The sequence below is a fragment of the Trifolium pratense genome, linkage group LG5 (assembly GCF_020283565.1).
Source record: "Trifolium pratense cultivar HEN17-A07 linkage group LG5, ARS_RC_1.1, whole genome shotgun sequence".
Taxonomy (NCBI): domain Eukaryota; kingdom Viridiplantae; phylum Streptophyta; class Magnoliopsida; order Fabales; family Fabaceae; genus Trifolium; species Trifolium pratense.
The window spans coordinates 17,500,394-17,527,896 of record NC_060063.1 but is presented as its reverse complement, the minus strand read 5'-3'; the positions used below and the strand labels follow the sequence as shown (position 1 = coordinate 17,527,896).

General features: G+C 33.0%; 1 protein-coding gene across 2 annotated transcripts; it reads right to left on the bottom strand.

The window, feature by feature from the left end:
• Nucleotides 1-343: 343 nt before the first annotated feature.
• LOC123883652 (vacuolar protein sorting-associated protein 54, chloroplastic-like) lies at nt 344-21,678 on the bottom strand. 2 transcript variants are annotated; one of them, XM_045932548.1, is made up of 19 exons: nt 20,543-21,678; nt 19,880-19,942; nt 19,475-19,554; nt 18,055-18,169; nt 14,284-14,361; nt 12,996-13,152; nt 12,345-12,433; nt 10,377-10,633; nt 9,202-9,373; nt 7,565-7,648; nt 7,101-7,471; nt 6,657-6,810; nt 5,533-5,614; nt 5,333-5,412; nt 4,097-4,258; nt 2,805-2,872; nt 1,588-1,668; nt 1,238-1,494; nt 344-670 (listed from the first exon to the last, which is right to left on the bottom strand). In XM_045932548.1, exons 1-18 carry the CDS (start codon nt 21,332-21,334, stop codon nt 1,356-1,358), a joined length of 3,024 nt encoding a protein of 1,007 aa, XP_045788504.1. In that variant the 5' UTR covers nt 21,335-21,678; the 3' UTR covers nt 344-670; nt 1,238-1,355. The 2 variants fall into 2 exon arrangements, with proteins under 2 accessions (XP_045788504.1, XP_045788505.1); XM_045932549.1 differs by lacking the exons at nt 344-670; nt 1,238-1,494; nt 1,588-1,668; nt 2,805-2,872 and having other exon boundaries at nt 4,123-4,258; nt 5,333-5,401; nt 20,543-21,658.
• Between the last annotated feature and the right edge of the window lie 5,825 nt (nt 21,679-27,503).

Here is a 27,503-nt window from a genome sequence, read left to right as displayed (position 1 = left end):
GGTTGAACGCTATTTTTTGGTACAATATATGGATGAACTCTATTTATGATAGAACAGAAGGAAAAAAAAAAAATAGAACAGCATATAATAATTATACAACATACTTTTTATTCGCTCAAGAGATAAGAATCAATCACTCTTTAAAATGCCAAGAATCTAACTCTTATCTATGATTGTAAGAATGCACTCTTTTTCAACACTCCTAGCACCTCTTGAACCACTTAAGTTATTTTTTAATTAGGTCAAATGTCATACCTTTTCATCACTTGCACTTGTCTCCATAAACCTTTACAAATGTGCATATATACAATACAATAGGGATTCTTCCATTGAAAGGGTTTCGTTACTCAATGAATACCAAGGGGGTTTCTTTATTAAGGGAACCAAAGTATGCTCTCGAACAGCACACAGTTTAGGAATCTCACTATAGATTATCTCGAATCATGTACACATTGATGCATTAATATTCATGGCTGTAATGAAGAGAATAAGAAGAAGAAAATTCACTCATTTACTAATTCATATCTATTTTCAGCTTGACATTACAATTATGAGACAGCAACCAAGAATTGAATATCAACAGTGACTGCTACAAAACTTCTGCAAAATGACCAATAACGACTACACAATGCTCATAAATGATACATTACCTTGTATATCTACCAAAGGCCTGAAAAAAGGAAGAAAGTAGAATTCAAATTCAGGACTAGAAAGTTAAGGAACACCTTGTGTATGCGAATCTATACACACACAGGAACTTTATAACTCAAATAAGATGCTTTAGAAAAAATTATAAGTTTTTCTTTGCCACCTAGCCTTGTACAAACAACATTGTTTATTATCATTTAACAAGTACAAACCCTTAGTCGGATATATCAGCCAGTTGACCAAATACAAACGAAATTAACATAGTAAGCTGTCCTAACAAACCAGCAAGAAAACATATAGTCGTTTATAAAATTTTTTGTTCATTTTGATGGGTTATCATTCAAGTATTCAAACAATGTTCACCAAATAACTTGATGAAATGAATATTAGTGTCAGACTGTCAGGCATTGTATTGTTATAAGAAAGACTATATTTTCATAGCACTAAATCTGGACTATTTCTTCTGAAAGTGAAACAACTCCAAGTCAGACATGGCACTGGCCCGTAATTCAAATTTATACTTATCGAGAAGATAACAAGGATTCATATGCATAAGTCATAAGTAATCAAAATTTAGCAATAATATTACCTCAACTTAGTGTTACACAAAAATGCAGAGTGAAGAAGGTTTAAATCACCCTCACATCCTCTAAAGTAGGTTAGCCTTCCCACAAAACCAATGATGAGTTCTTACTTTACAATACAGTTTACTGAACAGCAGCATTCCCAAATCTTTGCACCAAGAATTCATCGAGCTGACCCCAGTTAGGGGTATCAGATTTATTTAAATCACCCGATGGCAATGACCGTATGCATTGGAGAATATGTTTGATGTCCCGATATAACCTAGCAAGATGGAGGAATTTTTAGAAACAAATTGCATTCTTATTAGTCATAAAATTTTAGGTCCAAATAATATAAATTGGGAAAAGTAAATACCTATTCTGTGCTTGTGAAGTGCTTATATCAAATCTTGAAAATGCTTCTGAAATTTGTGAGTGGAAGATAACCACCACTTGCCTGAAAAACAGAAAGTTCAAGGAGTAAACAGTAGGAATTCATAAGATGCTAGATGATAGCATTACAGAATCAATTTTCTTTATAAGCTGAGACAGAAGCAGAGACGGTAGCAGCCTTAATTACACTTTCCATTTAAATGGAAAAACACGTAAAAATTTACTTCAGAATTCATCATATACAAGAATACAAATTCCGGAAATCGAGCAGCACAATTAATTGATGGCAGAACTAATACCAACCCAAGAGATTATTGGGAGGTCACGTGATAGTTAAATACATCAGTTTGCACTCTGCAATGTAAGATTCATATCCAGCTAACAAACTTCTAAAACCTAATATGCTCTAGTATTTCAGAACAATGTTTCTCTATCAACTAATTACACCTAAAACCTAGCAGCAGCCGGTCACCCTGGAGAAAACAATAAAATACCCACTGTTTAAATAATCATCCCGACATTAGATAATGGGTACCACATTGATAGAGAGCTGAGTATGAGGGATAAAGGAAAAAGGGTTATTATTTAGAGAGTCTGAATTGCTTGGGAGAAAATACTCTCAGCCTGTTATTATTTATAAGCAAGCGAATACAACTAACTTTGATCTAATCCCTTAACTATCGGGATGAATAAACTAACAAACTTAATCTTATAGAGTTGTTTTCTCAACAGAATATATCTTAAATCTATACATATCTTCACAGTAATAGAGAGTATGGTGAGGATATATGGTAAATAGTGTGTTGGGGTGCTTAGTTGGCAAGTTTGTCATGCCTTAGTATTATAAATAGTGTGGTGAGTGAGTGGTAGTGGGTATGGAAGATTTTAGTTGGACCCATTATGGTTAGGAAAAGAAAGAGTGCTCTCTTTCTTTGAGGAGCTTAGCTCCAAGGGTAGATTGGAAATCATTTCCTTCTACACTTTATCTTTCATTTACTATTTTCCATTGTAAGAGCTTTTGCTCCATTTTCAGTCCATAAACACATTATTTCATATACTTGCATTTCTGGGTTCCAACAATGGTCCGACCTGCCGGATAATAGCCCTTTTTCCTTCCCTCATACTCTGGAAATCTTAATATCACATTTTTTAGACAAAATATCATAATAAAGGAAACAAGGAGATTTCTGAGGTTCTTACCTGAAAATTGCCTGAACATCTTCTTCATTCAAGGTTCGAGATAGAACACGCTGGAGGTATCCAACTTCCTAGCATCAAGTTAACAATATAAATAGGTTCCAATTATGAGATTTCTTTGGTGAAAGATTGGGCATGAGAGCAGAGCTAAAAAATTTAATCAATTTCAAAGCACCCATCACATCAAATATATCAGCATCATATCTAGAAGCACACCAAGTTAGATACATGTTCCATATTTGTCATTATAAATTTCTTGAAGTTAACCAAACTCAAATGGTAGAATGATTTCTAAGTAAATCATATACAGCTTAGATTCTATGCGTAATATTAAGGCAAAAAAGAATTATAGTTACAACTTACAGTCCTAACAATTTACATAGACAAATTAAACAGACTCATCACAGATTCCATTTTAATATTTTTCAAACTGATTTAACCATTTGCAGTTAACCAATTGTTTAACATATTTAACCAACCAATATTGGGGTATTGCGATTATCACATAATAATTTAGGCATTTTTAGGAGTTGATCATTTATTTTTAAGTGATAAACAATAATAAGATGGTCTTTCAAAAGTGATTCCTTCGTAACCAACAAAAACTCTGTTAGAACCCAACCTTGTTTACTGGGCCCGGAGGGGCAATTGATCCATAAAGTAAATAATGGGCCCAAGATTGGGATGCAAGAGAAAGAGTGTTGAAGGGAAATTAAGTTGAGCTGGCAGCATTAGTAGAAGGAAGGAAGTGTGAAACCGTTTCTGTTAGAGAAGGGTGGATAAATACAGAGAGTGACTTGGTAGGAAGGTATCTTTGAGAATATTGAAGTTGTAATAGAATGGAGAGCTACTGCTCTCTGTAGGGGCTTGGCCCTGTGGCAGATAGAGATTTTTCTATTCTGTAAATTCCTTATTTCCTCACATAATAGTACAAATCTTTACTTTCTAAATTCATTGTTTTAGTTCTAAAGTTCTGGTTCCTAACAAACTCTAACAGAAAATAGTTTTGATAACAAGGCTCATAAAATAACCAAATATTTTGACAGAGAACCAATTTACAACTCGATGAACATATGAAAGTAGATATTAATAATCAGTAACTAACAAGGAAAAGAGTTGCAAATAAAAATGAAAAGACGGAAACAATAAAATATGGAAAAACTTCAAGAATGAGGATTAACAGAAAAGCATATCATAATAAAGTATGAAATGGTACCAAACAGTGTGTAATTAAAAATTGTAGACATAGAATCCAAGTATAACAATTATCTTTGTGAATCAGCGCAGTTATTTACCTTTGTAAGGGACCGAGCAAATTGACTGGGCTGGGGATCAGCATCCTCAGGTCTATTCCAACTCTCAACAATTTGAGGCAACCCACGCAAATGTACTAATAATCTTTCTCGCATTATCTGAACCAATTTAGTATGTATTTCATCTCTATGGACTTTATAATCCTGAAATGAAAAGATATGAAGGTCACTAAATGTTACAAAAGTAAACATTCTCAAAATATTTTGAAGTTTTCTTGCAAACAAAATGAAACATTTTTTTATAAAATGAGAAAGGCAGTAAATGAAGAAAAAAAATTTTAGGCAAAATCAAAATAAGAAACAATGACATTGGTACTGTTAATTACAGTCATAAATATGATATTCTCTCTGTTTAATATTGTTCATACAGTTTCCTTATATTATTATTTTTCCTTAATTTGAGAGATTCTCTCTTGTATTATGTTTCTGTATATCCCCTTTGTGTAATGCAACTTGATCATTCTAAACATGCAGAACACTTAAAAGCCTTCATAAAATGCGATGAATTTCATAGATGATGATATTAAAGAGCTTGAACATGATGAAACTAAGAGAAAACAAGTTTCTGAGAAAACATTATCTATAGTGGATATAGAAGAGTAAAACATTCCTTGCCGGTCCTTGTTCCTGTTCCCAAACATTTTGTTAAAACCAATATTTTAACAAAGGCGGCAAACTCCAATCTATTGACCTTCAGCTTAAATGCACACAAGTTGTTAAAAACTTATTGTGCAAGACCTTCTCTGTAGAATACAAGTCATCGCATTTATTTGTAAGCTTCACACAGACTTCTCTCTATTTTTTATTTTTCTGTTCACTTTCATTTTCTATCACATTTGGTCATTTTTCCTTCCCATTCTCAGCACTTTAGACTTTAAACTCAAATACTCTATTGATTGCCCCCCTTTTAAAATATTTATTTTCTAACCAAAGGAAAAGTAGAAGGATTGGGTAATCGTTGCAAGGGTGATTAAATGGAATTATTGCAAGCGGGATTTAATGGAAAATCTATTTCCACTAAATAAACTACTATATAAAAAATTTCACCTTATACGAGGAATTGTAATTCAAAAAAATTCAGCACCTATAAGTAGGAAAATAAAAGAAACAGTAATATTTCCAGCAAAGAAATTCATTGAAAAATGCAATTAAAACCAAACATCTACATAAGTATACCCTATCAGACGAAGGAAGGGGAAATAGGAATTATGCAAGTACCTGCGCAACTCGATCAATCTCTGAAAGCAATAGCAATTTTCTACTCTCCGGTACTTTCAGAAAAAGAATCTGCCGAATTTCTTACACCAGAAATGAAGAAAAAAAGTTATAATTTAATTAAACCATGTAATAAAAATGTCATAAACTCTTGTGATATCAACACATTCAAAAAAACTTAATATAGGTGTGCGCATTTGTACCGGGAATAATAGCATGTATGAAGCTAATGACTTGACTTGCCAGCGCAAGGTGTTTAGAGGTGATGGACTTCAAACCAGACACCTGAACAAAACTTACAAAATATTAGAAACCAAACGAATCTCTTACGTTAGTTGAAATGAGAGCAGGATAGACGCAAAACTGTCTCAGGGGTTGAAGGGGAAAAGCACCCGAATATGAGAGGAAGTAGGGACGTAATTCTTGGGTCTGTTCTGTCTTTAAATTAATAGTTGTGGCATTTACTTAGGATACAGTAAGATTAAGTGATGCATTTTATTCAAAAACCAAAAAATTCTGATGTGTGTCGCCGGCGTGTCAGTATGTATTGACGATATATCGGAGCTATCGAGTACGATACGGGACCAAAACTCGTAGACCCATGCATCAGAGGTTGGTTCAAAATCAATTGGTAGTTTGTTGCTGCCTATGACGATTATGTTCTAGTTAGAAGAGGAGTGTTGGGACTTGGGATGATGTAAATAAGTAGTTATAGTTTATAGTATCATGTAAATAGAGTAACAAGGGCATCATTAGTGTTTATATTTATTTTATTAACTTTACTAGTAAATATATATATATATATAAATATAGCCCAGTTGTCCAAGACACGTGAATTCTCATTTTTGCCTTCTTTTTCTCTAATCTCGATATTGAAGCATTAGTGAGAGCTTATTGAATCATACAATTGTATTTACAAGCTTATGAGACAATTTTTGCTCTATGGCATTGAATGTTGCGAAGTGAAGGGCAATGTGAGAGAATTTTAATAGTATTGGATATGAAGAATGAGTGTTGAGGTGGATAATGGTCCAATTAAAAGAGATAGAGGAATACTTAAATTCTTGAGTGAGGACCCATTTTGATCCCTCGCAAATTTCTGACGGGGCAATTCAATCCCTTACAAACTAGTCGCCGATTCAACATAACCTAGGGACTAACTTGTCCTAGCATGAAAATGTCAGAGACTAATTTGGGTTTTATTTTTGTTTGAGACTGTATTGTCCCTTCACTTGGACTTAGCTCTAAATATATGCATATGACTTGTATGAATATAGTTTCTATATTTAAAAGGATTCAAAAGATCAAAGAACGATACTAGTAGTACCTGCATTGCACCAGCCCCTAGCACAAGTTGACATGTTCTTGTGTTGAAAAACTTCAAGATTTCTGCCACACGGTGAACAACTTCTGACGATAGTGTTGGCAAAAGGTTGTTCATATCAATATATTCTGACAACATCTTCAGCAATATCAAGCCACTGGAAGCAAACAGAAGAAATTAATGTATTCACAGCTGAAGGCTAAAATAAAGAGTATCAGACAAAATCATAAAATATATGTGAACCCAACTGCAAATTAAGACTCACATGAAGCAGTATATTGTAATAAAAAATAATAATAATAGTAACAATAATATAAAATAATTAAGAATGTCTACACATGGACATGGTAATTCAGAGAGAGAGAGAACAGTGAATAGAAGACAGAATAGAAGCTGCATACAACAGTGGGCAAAACGAATGAACAAAGTTCAGTCCAGATAACTAACCAGTTTACCATGTGATAACCAACACCTTTGTAAAAAAGAGCCTGAGATGCAGACTTCTTATGATCTTTTTCGGTGCTGATACTCTCTAGCGATTTACTATGACCTCTATTTGGTTTCTTAGATTCTTCCGTGAAATCAGTCTGCTCCACATTCTGTTCAGCATTTGACTGTCCAGTGTCTGCCATTGGCCGAGCATCATTGTTTGTCGCCATATCATGGTAACTGATTGAATTATCTTCTTCAACACCATTAAGGTTCCCAGAAGACAGTGAATCCGATGAAAAAAGCATATTGATAATGGATTGAAATTCATCAGGAACATCTATCTCCACCCAAGTTTCCTGGTCAAGCACAGCCTTAATTTTTGACATCTAAATACAAAGCAACAGCTGTTAATAGAGATTAACATTTTTTTTATGACGAAGTATTATATAATATAATGGAAGCACCAAATTTAAACTGACCCGAGAATCATGCTGGAAATCAATAAAAGCCTTGGCCTGTGACTGCAGTGTCCCACGGATGCTGTATCCCAATCTTCCACCAATCTGTTAATTTGAATGTGGGAATTCAATCGGGGAACTAAGGGTCCGTTTGGTGCACAGGATAGAGAGACATGATATGATAACACTATCCTATCATGTTTAAATCTCGTGTTTGGTGCACCAAGAGGAAAGGATAAATATAACCTATTACTAATCCTATCCAACTATTCCTTTGTTATTTTAATCCTTATTTTTTGGTGGGTTAACAACCTGATAGCATAATATTATCAGGCGCGCTTGTATTTTCTATTTGTCAAAGACGCTTGTTCGATTCTCTGTGGCAACTGCTTCTACAATTTTTACCGACATTTTTCCTTTTAATTATCTCTATTCTCCATAAATCCCTAGTCGACATGCTTCCCCCAATCGTTACTCTATTCTATACTTTTCTAATTCCCAGCAATCCCTAATCGATCAACACTGAGGGTGTGTTTGTTTCAAGGTATGAAATTGCATTCCTTGGAATGATATTCCTAGGAATATTATTTTCAGGAATAACATTCCTACTCATGTGTTTGGTTAAAATTTAGATTTCCTGGGAATGTTTTTAAAATTTATATAAAATAAAAAATTGAAAAAATAAAAATGCAAATAAATGTGAGTGATAGTGGGAAGTTATGAGAAGTTATAGGAAGTTGAGTTTTATTCTCATGGGAATGTTATATTCTCACCCTATTAGCATGGGAATAACAAGTGTAGAAGTTATGTGTAATTAACATTCCTGGGATTAAAAAATTCCTGGGAACAAACTTTCCAAACTTGAAACAAACATAGCAATGTTACATTCCAGATCTCATATTCCCAGGAATAACATTACAAACCTTGAAACAAACACACCCTGAACTGTTCCAGTTTTTTTTAATCCCCCAAGCACTGTAATCATTTAAAGAGTCTGCCATGCCTTTATAAAAGGGGGGAAAAAGCTAGAGAATAACAATGAAGACGACGATGGCAGAATCAATGATTGTTGTTATTATTTTACTTGTTTTCTAGTATTCAATTGACTTGTTTCATTATTCATCATAGATTTTCCTATTGTTGTTATTATTTTACTGCCATCATAGATGGAATCAAATTGAAAGTTGGGTGGAATCAAGTTGATTTTGATTCATCGTCGTCACCTGTTGTTACTATTATTATTTTTTATTTTTTTTAATTGCTATGTTAACAAGTGTAATTTTTCTTCTTAAATTATGTAAAATTTGATTATACAATAGGATAATTTTTCTTCAACATGTAAAATATAAAATTATTTTTTTTATAAAAAACTGTATTTGTTTTACAAGAATAATTTTTCCATTTAAATATATATATGTATTTTATCATGTCAATATCAACTGTGCACCAAACATAGGATATGATAAAATATTGATATCCTCTTTTTGATCTTGTGTGCACCAAACACATGACATGATATGTGCTTATCATGTCACTATCATATCCTATCATTATCCATCTTCTTATCCTATCATATCTCTATCCTATCCTGCACACCAAACGGGCCCTAAAAGCACATAATTTGCAATATAAATTTTAAGCCAAAATAAAATATGTACTTTTTCCGTAGCTGTAATGAACTCATGGGTGATGTTGTAAATAGTTAGAAACTCCTGCAGTTTCAACCTAGGATGGAGAACGGCGCGGACCCCCAGAAGCTTTGCCCATCTTCCATGAGCAGCATCACATGCTGCAAAGACAGCTTCTGCGTTTTCTCGCAATACATCAGCTCTGTTTAGGACCAGATTCTTTGAGAACATCAAACAAATAGGGCAGCAACTAAAACATAAAAGTAATTGCAGAAAGCATACTAGATCTAAGTATAATTTATTTTATATAATCCATATACCAATTCTTAATACCCATTATCCACATTTTTTTAAGAGAGAGCACATAAGAGCAATTAGTTACCAGTGATCAGTAAAAAAGAAATATTATACACTACTTAAATCCTAGAAGCATTTGAAACAGAAAAATGACTACTTTAGGGCCGAATAAGATGACAAGATAAAACATTTGAGAGGACCATCACCATACATACTGGTTTAACATCGTTAAGGTGACAGATGTTATTATGTTTGCAAAGATAGTGTTAGGAACAAGAAAATGTACCACAGATAAATTAGATGGTTTTAACACAGCTAAAGTCATGTGGCAAACCACTTAAGTCTTAAGGGAACAGAAAGTAGTGGCGTTTAATAATATTCCAGCTCATTTTTCTTTTAACTTTCCTCTCACAATTTTCTCCCATTTGGTTTTTTTGTAGCGTACTTTTTTAAATGATAGGATAGTTGTATAATGTTTTTAGTATAAAGCCTTTTGTGTACCTTAACCTATCAGATTGAACTTTTGAATTAATTGCCTTATGACATATACATAGTATCCTGATGATTGAAAAGATTCCTACCAATATGGACTCTAGAAAGGAAAAGTCCCCATTCAATATATTACATTTGTCACCAATTCAATAAAGAATCAAACAGTTATACCTATTAAAGGAAAAAAAAATTGTTTGCGCAAAACAATAAGAAAATTTTCTAATCACATCACAATTATTTATCATTTATATTAACTTAAAGCTTGTATTTCTTTACTTCATTAGTAAGTTTAGGTGCTTCTGTGAGAGAAAAATTAGCTCCTACATCATAAATTATGGAATTTTTTCAATCTAGAAAAAAGAATCCAGAAAAACTTTCCAATACAAGTCTATTAGAACAAAGAGCCTAGATTTAACCTGAAATTTTTTGACATGTTTGAGGAGCTTGAAGCATCAATTACTTTTCCCTGAAAAGAGGGACCCTTGGCAACATTTCTTTGCGGTGAATATGGCAAAAACATAGTACCATGAACCTCACTATCTTGGGATATTTCGGCCGCTGCAGCACCATGAGCAATTGCAGCTGCAACTGAATCAGAAGCATAATGACCATCACAGTTGCTCAAAATCCATTCAATGGCTTTTTTCACTTCAGCAGCCCGCACTAAATGTGCCTGCAATCACTAAAAAGAAAAAAATCTTATTACATCACTCTTAAAACAGCTGATAAACTGCAAACCATTGGAAAACTAAATTTCAGTAACATGGATGTAATGCTTGACACACAATACCTATGCTTGTACATAAAATGCAGCCAATGCATAGAGTATTCCTAAGAAGATAAAACATGTCATTTAATTTTAACATAATAAGTTGTCATAAGTCAATTATCCTTTTATTGGGCAATGGCCATTGATAATGAAAGCATAATGCATCCAAGACAAAAATTATACAGTAAAAAGTATACAGCATACAATGCAATCTAATGCTATTAAAACCGATGTAATATATGGAAATGTCTGAGTCCTGGTGATTGCAGAACTCGCTCATAGATGCAAACAATATGTATGTCATGAATAAAACGTTTTGAGGTTTAACACGTTCTAAGTATTATAATAGTTAGGGAAACACCACAAGATTGTCAACAAAAAAAATACAAGAATTTATAAGCAAGAGTTTCAATTCATGTATAAGTGATATTTGTTGGTATAACTCACGATTTCAAATTCTCACAAATATAAAGAAAAAAGCTGAACACTCAAGGAGTTCCATTAACATAATGACCACTTTAGAGATAACATACAAGAAAACAATTGGACTGCAGATTGAAAATATATTGTATTTATATGTATCATGGAAAGGAGAACGCGCCATATATATGCATGAAGCCAACCTAACCAATCCCTAAAGATTAAAGAATAGAATCAACTAAAAAGGACAATTAAGAAAGAATCCCAGAAAATACAATCAGGATATTATCTAAACTCATACTAATATTATTTTAAGATACATATAAGACTCGCCTCCTCCAAAATGGATAACCAGAAATCCTCCAAAATATGAAGAGAAAACAAATACATCACATGATATAAAAGAGTAAAATATGCATCAAAGTAGCCCAATCTCTACATGAAAACCCTGGAACAAGTACAACCCTATCCCAAGATAAGTTGAGGATCAAAGAGTTTCCCTAAAATGATAAAGTGTTTAGCTCCGACAGAAGACCAAAGGACCACAAAGGCCAAATATAATTTGCCAAACAATGTTTGTTTCCCTTTGGCACACCAAAACTTTACCGTGGAACACACATCCAACATCCAAAAGTTATTGAATGATAATTATCACTACTTGCAACTTGTACTGGGTTTATTAGTGGTTCATGTGCTCTGTTTTTTTAGTGTTTTGTTGTTATATACATCTAACAGTCAGTTAGTTTGTTAGGACTGATGGTTGCGGTCAGTTCTGTAATCCGTTTCCTTCACTGTGATCTTCTCATTTATAAACGTGAGCAGTCACCGTTGTGTTGTATCAATTAAGTCAAATTAATTTCAGTTAGAATTTTTCTGCATTTCCCTCTATTCTTTCTCAATTCATGCCAGAACTGTAATAAGCTCCAAATCCAATGTAGGAGGGCACACCAAAACTTCAGCAAGGAACACCTCCAAAATATATGTGCCCAAGTGACAGGACATTTCAAAAGCATGGCAACATTTTAAAATTTTCATTAGTTGCAGAGTCCATGTATTTTGTATCCATGACTATCCATCTCCGCAATACCGGCAAGAAATAATTAATGCACATCCTCTATTTTATTAAGACTAAATAAATTTCAAACTAACAAAATTATAGTCTAGATGGACACAACAAAGGTCAAGTACAAATTACCTGTACTATCATGAAAATAGCACTCAAAAGATGGACAAAGCAATCAGACGAGAGACTCCTTAACTTGCTAGCAAGTGAAGCACCACCACCTGAGTCACGATTTAACATTAGAAACTTGAACCATTATTCAATGACGCTGCCATTATTTGATGACACTACACTTGTGTAATATTTGGACACTAACATCATTCGCTAACATTTTATCAGATAATGGTAATTCAAAATTCATCATAGGATATTTTTGAATCTTCCTTAATTGTAATTGAAGCAATAATAAAATATTTTTTAATCTTCGTAGGATTGAAATTTACTATCATACTCATCAAAATGCACATTAATGTAAAATTATTCATTATGTCATTGAGATATGCCAAAAATAACGCCATATGCATTATTGAAATATATGAAAATAAGAACCATCTGATTACAAACTTATTTACATTTTATGAGATGTGAATTAAATAATCTAACAAATTGTTATTATTCAATGGTTGGACCAACACAAAAATTATGTTTTCGAGTTTTTAATGTTGTAACACTGCATATATTAAACCGATAAGACTTAAACCCTTCCCATATATATATATATACATACATAAGAATTAATTTCTCATTGCCAAACATCAACAGTTATGATAAAGAAAATCTCACCATCTGCCTCTACAGCTCTGTCTCCAGAAAAGAACTCTGATTCTGAACCTCGGGAAGCAAGAACTGGAAGCAACTCGGCAACAGCAGTTTTAATAGCACTCTTCATATCAGCAGTCAGTGTGTCTCGATAGATCCTCAGAATAGAGGGAAGTTTAGCCTGAAAATAAGAAAATCATTAATTAAGCCACATCAAGCTAAACCCAAGAAAACCTATTTTCCAGTTCTCTGGGCAAAATGGTACAGTATTATTTAACAAGTATGATCCCCTGCAAAGATAAAACTCATCCAACAAAGGACCATAGACATGCATTTCAAGAAGCCGGAAGAACAAGGAGTAAATTTAAAATAAATAAATCCCCTTCTTAATCTGTTTTTATAAAATCTATGATAGTTGAAAAGAAAAAAAAATTCTATGCTAGACTGAAATTTTAGCAATAGTAAGGATATCTCGTAGGCCTCTCCCCACAAATCATGTGAAATCATAAGATCCTACACTACAAACGCTAAGGGGGGAGGGAAACTTGGAATAATAGACAAGTTTCAACTTACATCGTCATGGACAAAAATGTTTTGATTCCAAGTCAACAAATTCCCTCCCAGAAAGAGTCGCATCAATGAATGCCCGTCATATGTGCAATTATTATTTTTGAAATAATGCATGTTAAGGCTAGTTGTCCTATTCATATATCCGTTACTCCACCTAGATGGATAAAACTTGGGTGGTGTTGTTGTATTCTATACATAGTTTACTACTTTGTACATAGTGAATAAGCTGAAAATATAGATGGCATGAGGAAACCACAATCAAACCCCGCCTAATAAGCATACTTTATTATTTTTCCAATTCCACATAAAATAACCCATGGCCAAGACTTCCTCTGCCACTCCAAGGTTTTCAGATTTCATGCATCACATAGAACTAATAGAATGAAACACGAGGAATTTCAAGAGAATCACATTGACAGCATCAAAATGGAACTTTCACGGTGCTATTTCTTTGTGTACAGTTCATCAACCATTTTTACGGTACAGGATCTCAGACGATTTTTTTCTGTTTCTCTTTTCTTATTCTCATTTATCTGTTACCAAATGCCAAGCGTTTACAAATCACTATCAAGGATAAAGGAACAGAATATCCTCAAAAGTAGAAAAGGCATAGCTAGTTGCATGGATCTTGGTAAATATTTTTCATAAATTAAAGCCAATACTCAAACTTCCACGACATGATATAGAAATTGAACAAACATAAGCAATAAATATTTGCAGAGTAAATGCAATTAATACTTACAGTTCTAAGCAAGCCAATTACTGTAGGGAGAAGACTATCTTTGAAATTAGTTGTTTCTTCTTCTTCTTCCAACTTTACCTGGTTATGATCAGGTAGGGGTTAGATCAAAAATTGCATCCTCAACTTCAAAAGATCACAATTGACTTGATATTTATTAAGAATTGAGAGAGAACTGTTGAATCTTCAATTCAGTTTTCATTGATTCTGAAATTGGCTGTTACAATTCAATTACAGACTGCCATTTATAGTAGGCTAGTCATGACCTGATATAGCAGATTAATTCCTAGTAGCCTAATACACAAGTTAGCCTAAGCTTAGTGTTGTAGGAACTATACTGTATCTCTAATAATATTATCAAAACACAAATGCACACAGAAGCTAATAACAAAGAACACAATTCATGCAAGCATAACATTGTGAGATCTTGAGCTTCTCAAACATTGGATCAAATGTCAGAGTACGGAATGGAATTATTTATCATTGTGCTTAAGGCATCAAAAATCAACAAGGTTAATGAGATCCCCCTAGGATGAATCGTTCCGGAGAACCCGGGTTCGATTCCTGATGGGAACAATTTTTGTTCAAGTTTTGCTTACCTCGCGGCCGAACTCTGGATTACCTGGGCCCCCTTCCTCTGGGAACCAGACGGTTCATACCCACAAAAAAATCCAACTACTCAACTACGTTCCAACACAAAGGGAAGAGTTTAGACTGTGGATTGTTCATACTAATCACAAGTCAATCCATGACAAACCCATTTGGAAGTGAAACTCTAAACTCGGGTTTTTAGAACTTCATTTAAAACCCGCTACTGCACAGAGCAAGGTGCTGCGGGTCTGAAAAGCTCACTAGTCTACTAGTTTTCAGTTTCATATTTAACATTTTATTCTTTCAGTTTTACCATTAAATCTGAATCTCTATTCAACAAGGTTGTGGTTTCTATTTCATCTATTATGGAGCTGGCATGTGTTATGAACCTTCATGTGGGATCGAGTCACAAGTCTAGAGGCAGTAGAATCTTTCTTCTGATCTTATAGTAAAAGCAAGAAGCAGGCTCGTCCTTGATCGTGCCCCCTCCTGCAAGTTTCTCAATAATAATAATTTGATAATTTTACATGCCTATTTTTACCATAACCCTCTGATTCATATGAAAAATGGGCTATGGTAATCCAGTGTTTGACTGGGAGGTAAGTGAAGCTTGACAAAGAATTGTCCAGCTAGGGATCAAACTTGGGTAATCTCAATCAATTCAACCTTAATTGACGTTCATTAACTACTTGGTTAATTGATATACCTTTTAAATAAGCTACAGCAGCAGAAAGAGTCCTAATTGAATTTGGATAAAAACTAATACAGGCTAAAGGTTAGAGTCAATCCTAACAATGCTAAAAATTCAAAATTTTGTTATCCTAATCTTATCAAGATAAGGAAGCTGAATAACTCTAAAATAAAATAGATAAATTAGTTCTAATCAGCAAATCCTAATTAGCATAAATATAAAAGATAAAATAATCCTCATCAATAATTCAAAAATGTAAGTGGATAATGTCTTCTTTCTATATAATAGTGCTATGTCCCATATCAGAATGTTGAGTTATTATTGTGCTAAGGGAAAACTACATCCACCACCATTAAGGTATCACTAAATGACAATCACCCCCCCCCCCCTCTCTAGTAGTAAAATGAATACAAACCTCCCTTATTTGTTTCTCTATTGGTCAGACAGACCCCTCCCAATTTCACCCATTCATACTCCGTTAAGAATCAACGGTTAATGTTTATCGATACACGGAACTAACATTAGAAACCCATAGATTTCATGGAACATGTTGATCTTTTATTTATGCTCTGTTTCATTAACTTCTATCCCTCCATAATCCACCATGCTCCGCCTACAGTGTTCGTTGTTTTTGCATTAAATGACTATTATCCTTCTCATATTTCTATCGCAAGATCCATCAATTGCAATTTGCAACCACCGATTTTGACTTGAAGAAACTACAGCAAAAATGACCCTTTCCAGCAAAAAAAGAACGATTTCGACCTTTTCAGTAAACCACAAAATACATTCATGAATATATCTTTGTTCCCTCAAATCTAACAGAAAATTGAGATTCAATCAAAACAAACAGTACCAAAACCCAAAATTAGAAGAAAATAAATTAAGAAATATGTTAATTATTCTCTCAAATCAGATGCCGTTAGTTTTTTTTTTTTACAGGAGTATATTGGAGGAGTATATTGTCAGCTCTATTTCAGTTTGAAAATTGAATTACAAGTAGAAACAAAAAATGATTGGGCGATGTATGGGAGAGAAAGTGTTAGAAGATGAAAAATAAAGGATGAGTGAGCATTCTCTCTCTCTATGTGACGATGGTAAACACCATTAGTCTAGAAGGGAGGTGAGTGATTTATTAAAACTAGAGGGGGTCTATGTGTCGCATAGCAAAACCTTGAGGGAGGTAACTGTATTTTCCCCTTGTGCTAATGGTATTATATTATGAATGAACTGTTGGAAAATCTTCCTTTTATTGTGGCCAGGCCACATTGTCAGCCTTCATTGCTGAAACATTTAGTTATAGAAGTGTCTTTTTGCTTGAATTCATTAGTTAGAATCTGACTCACTCCCTCTTTTCAGGGTTCTCCTAAATTGGTTAATTTCTTTGTGTTTAAGGATAGTTGACCACCTCTGGTTTACTAGCATATGCTTGAAAGCTCATGAATCTTATTTTAATGTGTATCATGTAATACTTGTCTAATGTTTAATATAATGATTCCAGAGTTACAGGCTACTGTTATTCTCATTTCAAAGACTGTGTACACACTACAGTAAGCAGCATCCTTTCTCGAGTTTTTCCTAATTCTAAGTTATGCATTTGAATCTTTATGCTACTCTGATTTATTATGAATTTGAAACTTGAAATGTTGAACTATTGGTGTGTTAATGTATATAGGGAGTGACTCCTGTGAGAACCCTTACTTAATATGAGAAATGAGATCACTCAATTACATCCTTTAGATTTTAATTAAAGGCTTAGATTAAAGTTTCAATGAAAAATTAGTCTCAAAGTTTCCATGAAAAATCTATCATGTTCTATTTCTGACCACACCCAAATTATGTTATGCTTTCATCTTCCCCTTTTCAACCCCAAACCGGTTGTTTTAATCAGCCCCATCGCCGTCAGAATAGTTGATGTTTTAGTGGGTTTTAGATTGAAATCTTGATGTTTACATTATGCTCCAGAAATTGCTCTCCTGACACTTTGATTACTTTTTTAGGTCAAATGACAATTTTGATTACTAGTATAACTGGAACGGTGGAGTTCATAAATCGTTAATCAAATCCCTTTCTATTTTGTATAAATGGTGGAGTTCATAAACCCCTTTTATTCTGTGCGATTAGCGATGGAGGTGTAAAACACAAGCAAATTTGATTTCCTTACAAGTTTTATTTTCTTTTCACAAGGGGAGGGCTGTGGTTCGACGAAAACAAAAAACATTTGGAGTTGGAATGGAGAAGATGAAATCAAATAATTAATTGGGTGGAGGTGAGAACACATTATAGTTTTCAATCCAAGCCGTTAAATATGAGTTTAAAATATGCCAACTACAGTTTACATGAAAAAACCGCTATGACACTACCCGCTCTAAAACAAAATGGTAAAGATTTGAAAGATTTCCGGCACAGATTCATATCATATCATATAAAATAAAAGAAACAAAAAAAAAATCAGGTGTTAAAGATAAAAGTAATTGAAGATACAATCTTACTTCATCTTTGCCATTCATGGGAATGGAAGCTCTTGCTTTAGCTTTAGATAAAATTATCGCATCTGATTCTGCAGCATCGTGTAAAGAAGCTCGAATAAACTCTGCTGAAAGAATGCTACAAAAATAATACAATACATTACTAAAAACATTCAATATATAAGACAACTTCAGTTTTTTCTTCAAAAATCTACAATACTTTTTTACCGTTATATCAGATTTTAAAGTTACAAGCATTATACAAAGAAAACATGTTTTAGATAAGCATAAGTTTAAAACATTATAAAATAAAGCAATACGGATGAATATAGTTTGAATCAAAGAAACAATTGACCTTTAGGTTGGAGTAAGATTCACAGAACCGTAATAAAAAAATATGAATTTAGCTTGTTAAGATCAACCCTTAAACAAAGTTAAATGCCACGAGCAAAAAAAGACACTCCTGAATTTTCACACTTGAAGATTTGGATTACTTGTTTCCAAGTCACAACAAATCACAATATCAACCATCTTTTTATCCAAATTAAAAATAAAGAACTAATTCATTTGTTGATGATTCCTCGTTTCCAGGTCACAATATATAGCATCTCATTAGCTGATTCGTTTCTCTAGTATCCTGTATCTCTCTTTTCTTTCTTACCAATCCAAATTATGTGTTTTACTTGGATAAACCAACCCGAATAATCTGCAGCAGACTGAAGCAGAGTCATGCTATAAAAATGTGTTGTATCATCGGGCACCTATCTATATTCTTATAAACCTATATATTCAAAACATTGGCAACAATATATGTACAAATTCAACAGTAAGGAAGTACTACATTATAAATTAAAATTCACTACAGTTGCATATTACTCCTTCCACCCCTAATCTGTGGTCCTTTAAGGATTTTGCACACATATTAAGAAATAATAAAGTTAGATAAGTTTAGACTCTTTTACCCTTAATTCATTTAATGCATGCATTTGATGTTTGTAAGGGTACAAAAGGAAAAACATCATTAACTATATCTTGGTTTCCAAAAAGAACCAAAGTTTTGTGGATTTATCTTTCTCCAGGGTCTTAATTTTTCACTTATGTTTCTTTTAGGATGATATATTGATATATTGATATTCAATGGTTGCATTCCTCTACTACTCTTTTTGTCAAAACAATTTCTTTTTCTACCCATTCTACAAAAGATTTCACAGATAGCCCAAGTGCAGCGCATGAATGAATCATTGTTTCAACCCTTCCAGGCCATTAAAAGGCAAACACAGAGATAGTATAATTCAACCCTATTCCCTCCCATTTATTACTGATCAAAAATCAAGAAACGCAGAGAAAGCACTGTCAAATGAATTTTTAGATGCAGGTTAACGGAATACACAATCTAAGAGCAAATAAACAGTAGCATATAGATCAGGACAGAACTAAATTGTACCTGTTTATGGATTCTATAAATCCCGTTACATGATCTCTAAGATGACGAAAGCAATGCAAGCCAGTAAGCTCATCTCCATCCTACCAAAGGTACAGGAAACAAATAAGACTAAAATTAGCATAAAAAAAATTTCACTAGTAACTACATTGTACTTGGGATTTTTTCAACTCGAATAAAATTTAGAACTCTAGTCTGTTGAGTTGTCTATCATATTCTATTAAGTTGGCTCCGCTAAAATAAAACCATAACAAGTTTGGACTTGGGACCCTTTCCTAGTCATGATAGGTCAAACACATATAGTGCTCATTAAAAGAAAAAGAACAGAACTAAGGCTACGACCATGAATAAAGGAAGTAGTTAAGAATAAAATTCATACGATTTCATATAATAATAATTAAAGTATACCAGTAAATGTTGCAAATCATCAGTTACGTCCAGTGCTCCAGCACAATCTGCAGATGTAACAAGCTGTATCACAGCAAAATATATCAACTTAAAATGGATTTCCAGTTGCCGAACAATAACAACAATTCATAAAAAAAACTAAAATAATAAAGGAAACATGGCAAAAACCAAACAAAATGACAATACATATCAACAAAATGTGACGATTAATCCGGTGACAGACATACTAATTTTCAATGAAACCCATCCAGTGACAGACATACTAATTTTCGAGGAAACCCATCGCATAAATTGATTAATTAACAATCTCACATAACTACTACAAAGGCACAAAGTAGTTTCCCCACAAATCTCCATAATACATTAATCCTATTCACTATAGTTTCCACATTTCCAGCACAAATGCCTACAAGGAGTCGGAATTTGAAACTCGGAATAATTCACAAGCTAACAAATCTAAAAAGCCACATAAGTTAACTGCAATCAGCTTTCCATAATTCTCCATAACCATACTAAGTAGAGTTTCTAACATTCACGGCACCAAATCTTAAAACACTCATCTCTAAAATGAATGAATCGCACCAAAAACATTCAAATCCAAAATTGAACTAAGCTCCACTCACACACTAACATTGAATCTTGAGACAGAATAAGAAAACGAACCAATTTGAGAGCAGAGAGTGCTTGATTGACGTATAAAATAAGTCTGAGTTTCTGCTGAAGCGCCAACAGATTCGTCCTGGTGCCATTGAGCTGCTGAATCTGCCTAGCAGACTCAACCAAATCGGAATCAATAAGCCGAACGGTATCCTTCAATTGACGAATCCTCGCACATCCTTCAACGATCTTACCATTAAGATCCTGTAACTGTCCCTGCGCTTCGAAAAACGACGAAGACCTTAGCGAGATCTCCTTAACAAGATGAAGCTCAACCACATCAAGATACTGCGAAAGCTTCTCCTGCAACACAGCGTTCTCATTGAACGTAGAAAAAGGACACGCAGCACGAAACGTAGCACCTTCTTCCAATCGAAAATCCTCTTTAAAGTAAAGCGACGGAACCTCACGTAAACAAGCTACAAGCGCTTGACCGGCACCGGAGCCATCGACGTCGTTACCGGAGATCTCTTTGGTAGCGTGTTTACGGATGTCATCGAATCGGTGAAAAGGATCGGAGACGGTTGTTAGGTAAGAGATGAAATCGGATCGGGTGACTTCGGAGGTGGCTTTGATTGAAGAAGAGATTGGGGAAAATTCGGGAGGGTAGACGGTGGTTGAAGAGAGAGGGTTGTTGAGAATGGAAGAGAGGCTTTGAATTGAATCTTTGGAGAAAGATGGAGAAGAAGATGAGGAAGGTGATGAAGTTGTACGGTTGAGATGTGTTGCAGTGGAAAGGGATGATGATGATGATGATGATGATCTTCCCCACGTTTGTTGGGAAGGTGGGGAATCCATTTGTGGATTATTATTATTATTATTATTGAATGGGAGAGAAAGGGATTAGTGAGGGAACATTGGTTTTTATAGTGAGAGGGAGATCGGAGAGTGGTGATTGATTGATTGTAGAGAGAATAGTTTGGATTGAGTTGAGTTTGGTTGGATTAGTGATGCATGTGAGGGTGAGGAATGGGAAAGGTTGGGATCTGGACTGGAGGAGGAGGAAAAAGAGAGCGAGAGTTGAGGTTTGTTAGTTTTGCAGTGAAGAAATGAAATGATGGAAATGGAGACTGGAAGGAAGAGGATCTTTGGTATGGGAAAAATCCGGTGTTTTGAACCGGGTTGGGATTGGGACTCACTTTAAACCGGTATCGAATGTGCCAAATAAATATGATTTTTTTTTTTAAAATATTAGGCTTAAATGCACTTTTGGTCCTCCTATTTTCAAAAAAAATGAAGTTTTGGTCCCCCTATTTTAAAAACCAACTTTTTAGTCCCCCTATTTTCATTTTTTTTGAGTTTTGATCCCCATCCTATTTTGGGGTTAATTTTGTTGATGTGGCAACATTCATGTGGACAAATTTAATATCCATGTCATTATTATATATTTTTAAATTCAATAACATTTTATTTATAAAATATTTTAATCGTTAGAATTATATATTCAACTGAAATAATAATTGTTAAATCTTATAAAATATGAAATTTGAAACCCTAATTATCAAACCTTCAACTACTAGAATTTTATTCACCGTCGGAGAGAATCTTTCCTTATGGATTTCACTAATCCTATGGTTTCCGTTCAAACTCAACAATTTTTGGATTTTTAAAAACGAAAAGAAATTAGAGATGATTTTGTGTTTCAATAGAAATTACTCATACTCTTTAAACTATCTATGACTTTGGATGAGTTTGAATGAAAACCCAAAAATTGTTTTAAGTTTGAAGTTTAATTCTAGATTGGTTTTATATAAAGTTGGATGATGATGAAAGTTGAAGGTTCTTGAAACACAAAACTTGCTTTCAATATGCAATTGTTTGATACGAATCAAAGATGATCATGTCCATGTTGTGATTGTTTGTTTTTTCTTAGGTTTAATAAATTAGAGGTGGATTTTTTATTTTAATGAACTTTCTTAGGTTTAATTAAATTATTTTATAAAATAAGTTTTATTGAATTAAAAACAAATAATGACATGAATATTAATTTTGTCCACGTGGACGCTGATATGCATTAGTGACAATGCCACATCAACAAAATTAGCCTTAAAATGGAATAGGGGATCAAAACTCAAAAAAAATTAAAATTGGGGGACTAAAAAGTTGGTTTTTAAAATAGGGGGACCAAAACTTTATTTTTTTGAAAATAGGGGGATCAAAAGTGTAACACCCAAACCCATTATTTATATATTTCTACCTTAGTAAAATCTTTTTCAAAATACGCAACGGAAAATCACATTTAATTTATTGAATATTGGTTCGAGTATTACACTCCTCTACCAAAATAATACTAATGTAGTTAATTAGTAAAAATACTTGTTTATACAAATGTTAAATCAACTAATGTATTTATTAGCTATACAAAACAACCTAGATAAGGAGACTCTATATACATATAAAACCCCTTTCCCCGTGTCACAATCAGAGCGGAGCTTCACCGACGACTCGACATCGAATACCACAAAATCCTGTAAAATCTGGACCCCCAACGGTCCAGCACATAACACATAAAAGAGAGTTAGATAACATACTCAAAATATAAGTGTAAGTAAAACGGTACTTAAACACTTCTTCATAAACACATGCATAATCATACATTATACATATACATCACCATCATTCATGCATATTCATATATCATGCATATACTTCATTTATCAGCATACATCATTAACCTCATTCAATTATAAGCTACGAAAGGTTATAACCAAATATCAATCATAATTCATAAGATATTGAAGCCAATTACATTTAAAATCATCGGACAATCAACACATACATCAAGTCTAACACACATAGACAATTATCACAAATTCCAAACATGTGTCACATATCAAATATCAAATAATGTACACATATCCTAATGCAATATAATGCCACAATCTTCATGCTATGTCCCCTAGACATATCTAATGCATGTGGTACCATCTTCTTTATTAGAGTATTTCACCTCTAATATCCTTCTTTATCGGATAAATATAATCCGATATCCTTCTTTATTGGAATATCCAATATCACATATATTCATGAATGCATGTATGTATTTCATGAATTCACTCACAATAAATAGCATTAAGCTCTTCATTTACTAATGTGGAACACTATCCAACATTACTTCTTTATTAAGATAACACTATACCTTAATATCCTTCTTAATTAGAATAACAAAATCCTAATATCCTTCTTTATTAAGTTGATTAACACCTTAATATACTTCTTTGACATTTAAACAAACATCATCAATAATCATCACACAACATCAACAAATAATTGCATAAGAACACAATTAATCATACCATCAACATACATCGTTTATTACATACAATGTATTCACTTGCATTTTAACACAATACCAAAAATATAAGCTAATTGTATTAATCATGCATTATCTCACAAAACAAACTCCGGAATCGGAATCTACGCGAAAAATCGAGTAAAATGGGTTTCGGGTACATAAACCATCAAAAGTCAAAAGTCAACGGTCAACCAAAGGTCAACGCAGAAATTGACTGAGCTGAGCCAGGCTCGGAAAATAACAGAGCCAGGCTCAAGGACCAGCAAGCTCCCCAGAAAAGCTACGCCAGGCTCGGAAAAAGCTGAGCCAGGCTCAGGGACCTGCAAGCTACCCAGAAAAGCTACGCCAGGCTCAGAAAAAGCTGAGCCAGGCTCAGGACGCAGAGTAATTTCGAGTTTTCTTGAGCAAAGGCCAAATAATCACTTATTTTCACATATAAGCACTTATTATGACCCAAAAACACACATACATCATTTACCACATTTATATATGATCAAAAAACACTTAAGAACAACTTGTTACCATCTATAATCACTTATTTTATGATTCAAGACTCATTTTTTACAAAAACTCAAAATCTACTCATAAATCCCATTTTTCTTGTTATAAATCTCAAATGAGTTTGATTTCAGGTGTAACCAACATGTATAGACTCAAAAGGACGGTTCATTTCATAGATCTACATCATAAACATCGAAAAAGTAAGAATTGAACACTTTTACTCAAAACTCTCAAGAACACAAAGTTCTTGAGTTTAATCTTTCATAAAACTCGTATTTTACCCATTAAATCCGTTCATTAATCATGTTAAAAGCATGTTAAACATATTAAGAACCTTAGGAACGATTTCCATCAAGAAAATCCGTTCTGAGCTAAAACGAAAATGGGGTGGAGGAAGTTCGGGTGAGGAGAAATCGACATTCTCCCCTTCCTCGAGTCACCCACGAATATGAAATCTACTCTCTTACCTGGATTCGAAGAAAACACGACGAAGCTCTCGAATCTCTAGCTTTCCCTTGCCCTAGCTCCTCAAGCTCTCTCTTCCTCTCTTCAAGAACACAAAGAATCATGAGAAAATGAATTTCTCTCTCTTTCCTTGCCCTTAATGGGCGCCCCCTCACACACTCTCAAGGCCCATTGGGCCTCAAGCCCAATTGGCTTGGCCCAATAACACGTTAACTCTCTCTACTCGCTTAATAACTAAAGTACTCGATAAATAACTCTAGTTATTAACTTAATTAAAATGCCACGTTAAATAAGATATTTTAACACATAAAAATAATAATATGAAAATTGGGTCGTTACAAAAAGTGCATTTAAGCCTAAATATTAATATGAATTTAATTAATCTGTTTTGTTAGTGCATAATTATTTATATTATTTTATATTAACATAGAAATATGAATAAAAAAATAATATTAACATAGAAATTAAGTTCCCCGTGAGCTTAGCTCAGTTGGTAGGGACATCGCATTATATGTGTAAGAGTCTAGGTTCGAATCCGGGACACTCCACTTATTCACCTTTAAGGTGGATTTTCTAGCCACTAAACTACTTGAATTTTTTTTCACTTTAATGCACTTTTGATCCCTATTTTGAAAAAATTGAACTTTTAATCTCTACTTTAAAAGTCAATTTTTTGATCCCTTGTTTTTGTTTTTTTCTAAATTTTAGTCCCCTAATTCAATTTGGTCAAATATTTGTTGATGTGTCAAGCTCATTAATGACGTGGCAGTGTCAATATGAACAAATCATATTTAATGTCATTAATTTTTGTCTTTAAATCGTATTTGTTGATTTGTATCGATTGTTTTTTTAACCATGGTCATTGATTTACATCTAATGTTACTATTCACTAGGGGTAAATTTGTGCGTTGCACGGGTTCGATTAAAATACATAATTAAAATATTTTTATGAATTAAAAATAATAATTGTGATAAGTATAATCACACATTCGATTAAAATACATTGTTAAATACTTTTTACGATATGGTTATATTTAATATTATATATGTGTAAAAACAAAAAAAGTTGTTCAGAATTAAAATAATTTTTATTGAAATGATGTATCATATTTTATTTTAATTGTGTCATCGTATAAAATCTTAGTTTTCATTATATGAGTTGCAATTTTAGTCACAAATCACTTTGCTTTTTTATTTTTAATGTATCCTTTATTTATTTATTTTCAATAAGAGTTGGAGGTCATACATACTTATACTTGGTGAAAATATTGTTCATGGGTAATGTTGAACTAAGAAGTACGGTGGTTTTGACATTTCTTTTTATGCATTGTGGTAGTATAGTGGCAACTTGCTTTGCTTTTTTACTTTTTTTTTCTTACCGTTGTTTTTTTACTTTTGTATGTTAGAGGTAGTCATGCTTGCCTTATGCTGATATATTGACTTTGTCGAGCTGAGTTTTATTTATTATTAAAATTTATTCTAAAATTTTTTTTGATAATTTTTTTTTCATTTGTGCCATTTTTCAACTACGTTTTTCCTATACTATTAATAAAAAATGTAAATAATTGATATTTTAATAAAATAAAAATAGTTTGTAACTTACGACTTTTCATTGACCATTCATCAATTTGAACCTTTTATTATTTTTATAAATAAATAAATAAATAAAAATATTTTTTTGACTAAATTTGTTATTCTATAAATGAAATTAAATAGAAAAAGGAGTGTTAATTAACTAATTTGTAGAATGACTGATGGATAAATTTGATTATGTTTGCTTTAACATAATCAAAATTCTTGGGGACGACTCTTGAGTTTCGTGTTTTGAATTTTACTTGTACCTAAAATAAAATAGAGATGTTGCTAGCAATTAATAAAAAAAGTAAAGATTAGCCATATATTTAATAAAAATTACAGTAATAATATATAATAATTATGTAAAAAAAATTGAATGGGACTATACATATAAAACTAAATTAAAAATTATACTTAACTTGCACCAATACATACACCATTTTCCAATCAGCAACATATCATTCTTCATAACACTGGTAACGATTGAAAAACATGAAATTGCAATGAATATTAGTGTTAATGGTGAGGTTGTCCATAAAACCATGCATATGTCTTCATCTATGTGTTCATATATAAAAACAACAAATATGTAAATTTAAAAACACAATAGATAACAAGTTGGTAAAATGTGATCTACTTACTTGTTGATATTGTTTTGAGTGTAGCTGATAAGTTAGGAAATTATTCAAGGGATTGACAAAACTCGCCTAAGTTTTCCTTCAAATCTTCCTCACATTCCGAACATGAGCAATCAATCATGTTTTTCCTTCATGACATTAAAGAATAAATGAATATAAAAGTAACAAAAGAACAAAAGAATGTACAATAATTACTATAAAAGACAAATGAACACATGTATATTCAAAAAATGTCTACATATCTTGCTGAGATTGCTATCAATAGTAGACATAGTGTACAACTTGAAGATATATATAATCTCATGAGTACCATTGCAAGTGTCAAATGTATAGAACAAATATAAAAAAAATGTGATAAGTGGTGGTTATAAAGGTTAGAGTGAAAATGAAAATTAAGCAATATTTCTTTTATTACTCTATGTTGGTTACATTTGCAATAAACTCTAAGGTTAGGGAAGTGTAATAGTGGAAAATACTTAATGGTACGGTTATG